The sequence below is a fragment of the Aedes aegypti genome, chromosome 1 (assembly GCF_002204515.2).
Source record: "Aedes aegypti strain LVP_AGWG chromosome 1, AaegL5.0 Primary Assembly, whole genome shotgun sequence".
NCBI lineage: Eukaryota > Metazoa > Arthropoda > Insecta > Diptera > Culicidae > Aedes > Aedes aegypti.
Genome location: NC_035107.1, coordinates 270,352,090 through 270,363,335, shown reverse-complemented (window position 1 = coordinate 270,363,335; position 11,246 = coordinate 270,352,090). Strand labels below are relative to the sequence as shown.

Here is an 11,246-nt window from a genome sequence, read left to right as displayed (position 1 = left end):
TTCCATACAAATCTTGACAAACATTAGAGAAAGAGGTCTTGAGCCTTTTTTCAGAAACGTTGCTGACCACTATCAAGAAGATCAGTGTTAGCTCCTCCTGATAGTGGTATTGGTGAGCGTGATCGAGTTGAATTGGGCTCAACAGCGTCTTGGAAAGCAATTTTTTAACAATGGCTTTTCAAATGTTTGTCCAGAAATCCGCGTTCGAATTGGGTCCTAAAATGTTTAATGACTTCTAATTTTTATTTCATAATACGAAAGAGCATGTTCTTGCAACTACTTTAGCAAATTTTCCAGCTCAAATGACGGCTATAACATTTTTAAACATAAATTTTAAAAATGGTTCCAAATATGAACCTTGACAGTTGTGATCATGTTTGACATACACTTTTTCGACAAAAATGCCACAGGGCTTATAGTTTTAACACTGGGGTTGTTCCTATCTGACATTTCGGAAGGGACACGGACAACAAGATATACCAAAAATTTGAGTTTAAACCAAGGGGTGCGACAAAATCTCAAAAATCATAAAAAAAATGTTTTTCGTACTTAAACCAATGAAAATCATTCAAAAATTGAGAAAACATGTGTTTCTGCCCTAAACTTAAGCGTTTTGTACTAAAATTGGGACAGGGCTTTAGGACCCTATTGAGCAGGAGACCAGAGGTTTCAAAAATGTTCTTGAATAGATCTGTATTTGCGTATTACGGGACCATTTAGATTTGATCTCCAAATATGTGGTGCTAAATGAAACAGCGTTGCAACAATACAGAAATGGATAACTTCATGGTTGATTCGACTTATAAAATAGGCCTGATAATTCTGAGGAGTCGTGTCAAGTCCAACATGACTTGATTACTAAAATAAATCTTTCGTGCCATATTTTAGTTGGATGCCAGATTGATAAAACTAATGATCTGAAATTAAAACAAAAGATGCAATTAAAGTAGGCTATGAATCTCTGTGAGGAATGCATCTTTAAAACGATTGTTTCTTTTGTTCTTTTTCTGAATGGAATCTGGGCACTCTTTCCAACATTTATTTCATTTTTCCTACTCGCTGATCCAATTTCTTCTAACTATTACTAAACTTTGTGGCTCGCTACACTTTTTAGTGGTTTTTAACTATTTCATGACTAGCAAATTGCATACGTATTTATCCCAATTCGACTAGCTTTTAGAGGCCAATCATGGTTGTCAGCCGTCTCTCTAATCACAATTCTCTAATCATATGCACGAAGCCAAACGGAACACTTAACGCAATAAAAAACAAATCACTGTGGTTTACCTTTAATACCTTTAAGTTTTTGTTTCACAAATACACAACAACAATTTTTGCCAATAATGCCGTTGTTCTGCATTGCACAACAAATCTTGGTTATTTTTTACGCAAACAGTAAAATGGTAACAACAGGGCTGCGTAGCGAAAGCTAAATCAACTCAACAGAAAGTTACTCACTAATGTTTTAAAAGAATTTATAACAACTAAATATTACTACTTGTCACACCGGACAATAGGCTAGAATTTGCTTGAATTTTCTCATACTTCTAGCAATCGAAAGCAACAAACAAAACTCTGCTTCGTCCCCCTCTTTTCCTCGGTTTCTACTCTTAGAATCATGATCTATGTATTCGGTTCTCTCTCAAGTTGATAAAAATAGACTGATAGCTTATACAAAAACACTCACCTTTCGTGGTAATCCTCGATCCGATGACGGGATCCGGCGTTGCTTCGATAATACAAAAGCGCATGATAATATTTTGCAACATTTTTTTTACAGGGTCTCGTGATGCATCTCGTATCGGTTTCTTGAAAGTTTCGCTTCCATGTGTATGTTTGTTTGCTATGTTTCAGTTGGTATGTGTTTGTGTGTCTATAAAAATAGCTATCACAAAACTGATTTGTATGAAAATTTGATGTCTTCTTTCTTATTTTGGTTTTGTTGTTCCATTTCGTGCCGCATTGCTGTAGGGAACCGTACCTAATCGGTCGTTTCTTATTTTTCATACCACAGTTTTTCGTTCGAATGTTTGAATGATATTTTCTTTGAATTTATATTTTCCTCTCCTTGCAGGACGCATTACAAATACCATGCTAAGCTTATCTATACTAAAGTTTACACTAATGGGTTTCCTCACTGATTTTTGCTAGCAATAGCTGTACATATTAGTTTGTTATATGTATATATATAGAATCATCTAACTCGATTTCATACAAAAAGTTAACAAAAACGCGTTTCAATATAAAAAGTGAACGAATTATAAACAGTACTTCACTATCTTTTGTTGTAACTCAAATACTTCTGCTCCACCCTCTATGGCTTCCTACTGAAAATATATAACGTTCCAAGAGGGTAAGAAGAAAAGGTTATTATCGTTTTTTCTGTTATCTGTGTTTTTTTTTGTCGCTTACTAGAACTAGTTTTCATATATAAAGTATTAACTTCCCCTCCGATCCGCTTTCAACTACTAGTAATACTTCAAGTAATCTTTGATTTCTCTATGATGATTCGGTGAAAATCGTTTCTTACAAAAACGTAGAGTCTTTGTCTATCAATCCTATGGTCTAAAGTAGAAAAAACGCATACCGCTAATGGATCATATAAAAAGGTCGGTCCGCGAGTGAAAATCTCGTCTTTTTTCCGCTTAGTTTCCGATCGCACCACTGGCAGCGCCACTGCCGATCGAAAGGGATGATGCGTGCTGCTGTTGTTGCTGCTGCTGCTGCATCTTCCGTTGATGCTGTTTTAATATGTCTTCTTGTTGCTTCTTGTTAAAACTACTGGAACCCGCGCTAGCGAGTGCCTGATCAATCGAACTACTGCAGCGCATAGAAGAAGGACTGCTACTGCCGCTACTAGAGATGAGCCCAGAACCGTTACTGCTGCCTCCGCAGCTACCACTACTACCGCTGTAACGTGTTGGCGGTGGCGCCAAAAATCCTCCTGAAGTCGAAGCTCGACTTAGTGGATTCTGTTGCTGTTGCTGCTGTAGTCTTGGCTTGGAGCCAATTCCGATGCCACTGGCGCTGCTACCGCTGTTGGTCCAGGGAAACGATGGGGGTGGTGGTACGTAACCCGTTGTTGACCCAGGTTGACCAAAACCGTGGAAGGCGTTGGCTGCTGCGGCACCGAGGGAATTGCTGCCGCTAGTGCCGTTGCCGCCAACAACTGACTGATGTTGGTGCTGGTGATGATGTGAGGGTTGCTGCTGCTGCTGCTGTTGGTGGTTGTGATGCTGCTGTTGATTGTGGCTCGATCTCGTCGACGTCGCGTTCGCGAAAGCAGATGATGCTGTCCGTCCCGCTGCAGTCGATATTGATCGTGGTGGCTGGCGTTAACACCAGCGAAAGGGCACTGCCCGGGGCCGGTCCGCACCCTCCTTGACGAGGGGCTTGTGATATTCGCGTCCGGACCGCGAATGGATGTGAGCCCAACAGTGCTCACAGTAATACTGCGGTTCAGAGAACAGTGAAGCGATTAGAATATGTACAGGGTTGGGGAAAAAGCCTTAGGGCAGGTCTTACCTGTAGACAGGTAACGTTGGCGCAGAAGAACGGCGCGAATTTTCCACCGCAACGCTGGCCTTGGCATTCATCGCACATCTGGTCATCCAGTACGTACGGCTTTACCTCGACGCGTTTGTCGATGTCGCCGTGCTGGAGCTGCACGAAGCGTGCAGAGATGGCGGCGATGTAGCTTTGCTGGTTGGAGAACGCAACGCGACCAGCACCCTAGAAACGTTGAACACTATTTTGTAGCTGTATGTAAAGGAGTTTCAAAAGAGGGGACTCACCTTTGGATACTTGAGTTCCGGGTCGGTATCGATGCCAGCGTAGCATACACCGCCATAGAGACGGTCCATGATCATTGCGAGCTCATCTGGAATGATTGTAGACCAAAAACAGGGTAAAAAAACGTTAAGGCCGCACGGGAAGTCATAGCCATCATCGATCGGTTGCAATCATTACCCTATACATTTGAAGAGGGCTATCGCAAATGGTAAAAGGTCAGTAATCAAAGTCGTTTGGCATAAAGCCATTTAGCACAATTAAGAGCCATTTGAAACAATGATCATATGACATTGTAACTGGTGGTTACAATTATATCAATTTGTGTAATTTTTATGTGGAATGTATTTTACACCCACTTTTTTCGTGTTAATTTTACCCACATTTGAGTGTATTTCGCGTGGTGTGTTTAACGTCACTTTATTTATTTCATCAATCAATTGTAGACTACATGTTTGCTTAATACTATGTTGTATTATATCTCAGTGAACTAAAATATTGCCTACGCTGGCAACAAACACACCACTATGTTAGGGACGATTCAAATATGACGTCCATCGTTTTTCAGGATTCCTAGACCCCCCTCCCCCCTCTGTCACACTTTTTCCTATACCTAATACATGTAGGCACTTCGGTGTTTATCACTAGCGTCGCTAGGGGGGGGGGGGGGTCTGGCAAAGGAGTCTATATCCTACCCCTAGATAAGTGTCAAGGATCGACCTGATGAGCTAGAAGGTTGGAATGTCTTTAGTTAAAACGTTCAGAAGCAACTAGTGAAAATATTATATAGGAACTTCTGTATCTAAAGATTTTGCTAACGATTTTTCCATTACCCAACAAATTTGGACGGATCGGAGATGTTCTATCATATGGTTGTAAGACTAACTAAGCGCATTTATTTCAATATTCATTTCAACCTAATTGATAATCTGGTCTCCAATTAGCGGCCAATTAAATAATCAAGCTTTGTCCCGGACTTTTATGACTAATATGCATCCCAATATGCAACGAAAGTGGTTTCTCGACCTTACTGCCAGTATTCTAACCCCTCACATTTTACTTACATGCTTTCAGCGGTCTCGGGACGCCCCCAACGAACACGGTTTTGCGAGGATCCAGCGGCATCGAGGCGTCCAGCACGTAGTCGGCATCGGCCAGGCGCCACGGCCGAATCTGCACGGCTTTATTCTTGATGGTTGGCGATGACACCGTAATGTACAGCTTGTCATCCTCCGGGTGGCATGTTTCGATCAATTTCTGTACACCGCGCTCCTCCTACAGGCAAGAAACGAAACCGAAGCAGAGAGAGAGAAAAAAAGACAAACAACGGAAAATCAGTGCAAAAGCTCATAAATCACTCGGTCGCGAGGACGGCCCGTTGACGGCGGAATTTGCACGGCCAATATATTTCAAACTTTTCCGGCGTGTAGCAAACAGATAGACAGGTTCGCTTTGTTTTCGACTGTAGAACATTTCAACGGCACACGTAGAGGTAACCAGGCATAACCGACGCATACAGCAGCCGCACGTGAATGCTGTTTCGCATGCACTACTGCAACTGGGTGGGATTGGGGTTGAGGGAGGCTTTCCCACTTCACACCGTAATTCCGCAAAAACTTCTCCAGCAGGTCGGTGTATAGAGTGGAAAAGTTTCCTGCATTTTTCTTCTTTTTCCTACTACCATCGACAGACAATAAATTTTAATGCAATTGTTGTGTGAAAACGTATGTTTGCACCACAGACGAACAGAGATAACACTTGGAACAAATATCTTTAAAATCCATTGACCAGTTCACCCAATCATCATTGGTAAGCATGTTGTACGATATACTGTTTCGTTACGTTTACGTTTTGTGTTACGTCTGTTCGCCTGTGCTTGCACTATCTGTGCGTACGTGTATGCATGCTAGCAGAAAATTGCATCAGCGCAAGTTGTGTTCATAGAAACTTGGATCCCCTGCAGTTCTACCTTCGCTCCAGTTCTACTCCAAATGCTCAATTGTTTTGGAATCCCATTGAGATCAATAGAACCCAATTACATCATTCATTCGTTTCGGGGGACCGATATCAATCGAATGTTATTACTGCGCTATGTTCGAGTTTATTAAATTGGTTCGTGTTTCTATTTTCTAGATTGCCACCACATGGCACAACCCGGCACCTCTCTCACAAAGGAACGTGCAGAATGCTATAGAGGAACTCGAACCGAACTTTTCCGCCACGGAACTACTTCAGCGTTTAGCGTTCATCCAGAACCGCTCAACGAGCATCAACCATCCCACGTGGAAGCAAAAAAAGAGGAAATAACTACCAAGTGTGCAACTGAAAGATGCTCACGCTTGGATTGCTGGAAAACTTGACAATTGTTTGCACTGTTTCTGGGATGGTTTGTGGCGCTGCTTTGGTGTTATCCAAGTTGCTTCCAGCACAAGCTCACCCGGAACAGCTCGTTCTCCTCTATCGGAAAACTGCGAGATCCACAGCGCCGCTCCATATTGCTACCATACTTTTTTTTTGCTGCTTTGTTTGATGTGTCTACCTCTACACTACAGCACCCGAAGGTAAGAGTGCTTTTCACACATTTCTTTCATTTTCTTAGGAAACAAGTCCAAGGCAACAGGAAAAAGTTTGCGTTGTACAAGAAAACAGTACACTTGAGAAATCTATTGTAAATTTCGGGTTCGAGGGATACGGAGCATGACGGAAGAAATGGTAAGGGCAGTGAGATGTACGATTGAGATTGGGACCTATTATAGGTGTGGTTGAGGAAAAAATAAAGTTTTGTTGGACTGCAGTTTTATCACTGAAAAATGTGCCCGCTGGAGGTACTCGATCGTGTTGTTAAAAGTTGGAACACATCTTCTGAAATGGCATATTTGTATAGTTGAGAATGGTGGGTTTGATAATTTAGCATTAAGTTTTATTACTCTTATGAGGCTATGTGGTTAGGTTATTACTCTTTGACTATTGGTCTGAAAAGAGTGCTATCGATACCGAATATCTCGACACTCAGATTGTTAATGCGAATGAACTTAAGATTCAATCTTGAACATTTTCTAGTAGTCAGACAATCAGTCTTACCTGTGGACAAGACAGAACTAAAAATAAGTCATCAACTCGATCCAGCCTAAAAATGCGACCTACGTCCTCCAGAGCGGAAAAGTTGGCACGAGCCAAGTTCCACGATTCGAAACCGGTGACTAACGAAAATCCGACACCGAAGGCAAGGCCCTCATTATCAAAACGGAAGAGGCTAAATACGCCAAGGTTTTGAAGGCGATACGACAACTATAGTAGTGTCTATCTACAATAATGGTTTAGCGATAAGAAAAATGTGATTAATTTTAACAGTTACGCGCCTTGAAAGTTTTCCTTTGAGGAATTTTAGGAATATAACACCTTGAATATAATCGACCAGCATGATTATCTCGTTGTAGCTAAACAGACGAGCAGTTGGGAAGAATCAACGTTTCTGGAGATATCAACAGCCCGTGGGACGCTATTCGGCGCAGAAAATGATTGGCACTGGTCAACGACGAAGACGAAACGACTGGTTTGACGAAGAGTGCCCGAGAATGGCAGGCATGGAGAATGTCGCTAGGAGCCGTATGTATGTGGCCGGTATCTAGTAGGTCGAACAAAGAGCGGTACAGGACAGTGAGAGCTGAAGAAAATGTAGCACGAAGAAAGTGTGGTAACTGGAACTCAAGATAGAATGTACCGGAGATGCAACGGTCGATGGCGCGCGGCACAATACGGTACCAGTGCCCGCCATGTGCAATGATCGAAAAGGGAATTTGCTGACCGATAAAATGGCGGTGTTTATTTGTTAGAGCGAGATGGCAGAAGCGGGAAAGTTGAACCTAGCCAAACTCAACAACAACAATTATGCGACGTGGAAGTTCGAGATTGAGATGCTCCTCATGAGAGAAGTTCTCTGGCATGTTGTGCATGAAGTGAAGTCCGAACCCGTCACGGATGCCTGGCTGAAAGCTGACAGGAAAGCGCGGGCTACGAGCCAGTATACTCATCCAGGGTTGTGGTTCTGCTCGTGAAGTTTGAGACGCTCCAAGGATACTATCAAAAGTCAACCACTTCCTCTCGGCTGTCGTTGTTGATCAAGCTGTGCGATGCGAAGCTCCAGAAGGTGATGCGGAAAAATATTTGCTCAACATGGATATGCTGTTTGGACGGCTGCAGAACTGTGGAACTTGTTTTAGAGGAAAAGCTTAAGGTGGCAATGGTGCTGCGCAGTATGCCAGAATCGTATCACTAGCTGGCATCGGTGCTTTAAGCTGGACCGGATGATGATATCACCATGCAGCTCGTCAAATCAAAATTGTTGGATGATCCACAAGTACTGCGAGAGAGCCAGCAAAGGACTCGGAAGCGAACATAAGATTCGGCGGTTATTGATCGGTTCAACGACAGCAGTTAGCCACGGGATTTAAGTTGCCTTTGCAGCTCATTCACATGGATTTGTGAGGGCCAATGGCCAACGTCACCCCAGGAGGCAACCGATGCTTCATGGTTCTGATTGACGACTTCAGTCGGTACATGGTGCTGTATCTACTCATGGATAAGGGGGAAGCGAAAAACTGCATTAAGAACTTTGTGAGGCTTGTCGAAAACCAGTTCGGCAGAAAACCACTAGCCGTTCGATCGGAGCGAGGAGCTGAATTTGTCAATAAGGAGCTCAAGTCGTTTTATAAAGAGGAAGGTATACGGATGGAGCTTACTGCTACGCCTTTCAGCCAAACGGCGTTGCCGAGCGCCGGAATAGGTACCTGCAGAAGATGACAGTGTGTATGATGCCGAACGCCGGACTTGAGAAACGGTACTGGGGAGAAGCCATTGCTAAAGCTGGTTGTATTCAGTACCGGCTTCCTTCGAGATCGGTTGGGAAGACTTCGATTGTATTGTGGAACTGACAGAAGCCCGAACTAAGCGATATGAAAGAGTTTGGATGCGACGCCTACGCACGCTCTGAACCAGGCGATTATAAAAATCAAATGTACATCGGGTTTTTTCTCGCTAGAGATCAGAATTTGGTCTATATTTTCATAATCGGAAGGTTTTAAAATATTCTATCGGTGAAATTTTTTCCATACATTTTGTATGGGCTGAAATTCGTCGAAAACTGGGTTTTCATGGGTTTTAGTATGAGAAATAGCCAAGAAGAGGAAAAAATCAAAATTTCACCGATGGAATATTTTAAAACCTTCCGATTATGAAAAAAATACCCAAATACTCAACACTAGCGAGAAGAAACCCGATGTACATTTGATTTTTATAATCGTCTGGTTCAGACATAGCGTGCTACGTTTATGTTCAGGAAATCAAGCGTGAGAAGCTGACCTTCGCCGGATATGAATGCGGATCGAAGGCGTATAGGTTTCTGAACAAGCAAACCGGCAAACTTATCGTCAGTCGGGAACTTGGTGCGAAGATTAAGGAGGAGCTGGAACCGATTGTTCGATCGATTCCCAGCCAGCAGTTGACGACGCAGGTGTTCAGTGATGACAGCAACGTTGATCGAGGTGAGAAAGAACCAGTGACGGGAAGTGATGATGAATTTCTGGGTTTTTCGGATCACTAAGAGCCCGTGAGCGAAGAAGAGAGCCGTGTAGAAGATAGTGGTGAAGAGGAAAGTGCTGGAAAGAAACTCAGTGATTTTGTTGTGGGCGTTGCAAAACTCGAAGAACGAGATCCAAAGGAGTATGAAGAAGTAATTGAAAGTGTTAACAAGAAACAATGGCGTAACGCTATGGACATTGAATATAAGTCGCTTCTTTTAAACAATACTTGGAAGCTTGTTCTTCTGCCGAAAGGACGTCTCGCAATCGGCTCGAAGTGGGTGTTCAAACAAAAAAAAGGACTTAAGTGGACAAGCAGTGAGATTTAAAGCGCTCAGGGCTACGTGCAACTCTACAGTGAAGATTTTGGTGAGGTGCATGCTCCAGTTGCATTGCAGTAAATGTTCAAAGTGCTTCTAACTGTGGCGGGCCATAACAACCAGCAAGTGCGTCATGTTGATATCAGGAATGTGTATTTGAACGGAGTGCTTCATGAAGAAATCTTCATGCGCCAACTTCCGGGGTACACTTCGTCGGTAAACTGAATCCTAGCATTAACGGCCTTAAACAGGCCGCCAGGGTCTGGAATGCGACCATCAAGAAATTTCTCATTCATTCGGGAAGTGTCAGAACGGTTTGGGTTGACAGACGCAAGTCAAAGTGTTCAGAGGATCTTGGTTATTTTCATCTGAACACACACAGTACCCAAAGTTAGTTGGAGTGCTTCTCTATATCTCCATTAACTCAAGACCGGACACATCAGCCGCCGTCTCTATTTTGAGTCGAAAGACCTACTGTCCAACCCAACTGGACTGGATGGAACTGAGGCGTACTGTACGATATTTGATCGGTACCGAATTTGAAATTGGTAGGATACAGCGATGAAGACTGGGCCGGCGACACCGCCGATTGTAAATCTACCAGTGGATTTGTTTTTTCTACTAGGAAAGCTAGTGTCAGCTGGGCTAGCTATCGCATGTAGCAACATCGACAATGGAAACCAAGTATATTGCGCTATCCGAAGCAGCTCAGGAAGCAACTTGGCTCCGTCGTTTAATGGGAGAACTAGGTCGAGAGCAACGACAACCTACTATGCTAAACGAAGATAATCGCTGTTGCATTGACTTCGTTTCTTTGGAGCGGCAGAATAAAAGAAGCAAGCACATTAATACTAAGTTCTATCATTTTTTTTTCTATCTTTATTAACGAGATTTTTAACCCTGGGCTAGTTCATCTCGGGACCAACGACTTTACTTCCCTTCCGAAGGAAGTCGTCACTGAAAATTTTTAGTGACTATCTCGGGGATGGGATTCGATCCCAGGTCCTCGGCGTGAGAGGCGTGTGTTCTAACCACTACACCAGGTCCGTCCCCAAGTTCTATCATGCTCGGAATCTATGCAGTCGTGAGCTCATCCATTACACTACTGTCCTATTTATAGAATGATCGCAGATGTGTTCACTAAGCCTTTGGGCATCAAGATGCAGTTGATCGCGGAGAAGCTTGGTTTGTGTCCTAAGCGGAAGTCTACAAAGGAACTCCAGTGACCAGTGTGGAGGAGTGACGGCATATCCAGTCGCCACAAAAAAGTCTGAGTCACAGGGCCAGCGAAGAGAAGAAGAACAAAAACATTATTCCTTCATCTGTCACTTTTATTCGAATTAAACTATCACACGTGTTAAATACGAGTTCCCGGCAAATCGTTATTTTATCCGATTCCCACGCATTTAACGGGTTGCCACTCTGCTATGTCCGTTCCCTGGTTCCAACAACCAGTCGATCCACCGAGTACTTCTGAAGGTTTGGGAGGACGAAAAAACGCCCAATGGCTGATTGATGGCCCAAAACGCCCAGTCTACAAGAAATGACACAGACTGGAGTG

General features: G+C 43.2%; 1 protein-coding gene across 2 annotated transcripts in view; it reads right to left on the bottom strand.

Annotated features, from left to right (window-relative positions):
• Nucleotides 1–1,125: 1,125 nt before the first annotated feature.
• Nucleotides 1,126–11,246, bottom strand: part of LOC5575787 (cytoplasmic polyadenylation element-binding protein 2) — a 1,148,023-nt gene continuing 1,137,902 nt past the window's right edge. For both annotated transcript variants that reach the window (XM_021837782.1, XM_021837781.1), the window contains 4 exons: nt 4,854–5,064; nt 3,795–3,880; nt 3,526–3,732; nt 1,126–3,452 (listed from right to left, as the gene is read on the bottom strand). In XM_021837782.1, the coding sequence (XP_021693474.1) occupies nt 3,336–3,452; nt 3,526–3,732; nt 3,795–3,880; nt 4,854–5,064 (621 nt within the window). In that variant the 3' untranslated portion in view covers nt 1,126–3,335. The remainder of the gene's footprint in view (nt 3,453–3,525; nt 3,733–3,794; nt 3,881–4,853; nt 5,065–11,246) is intronic.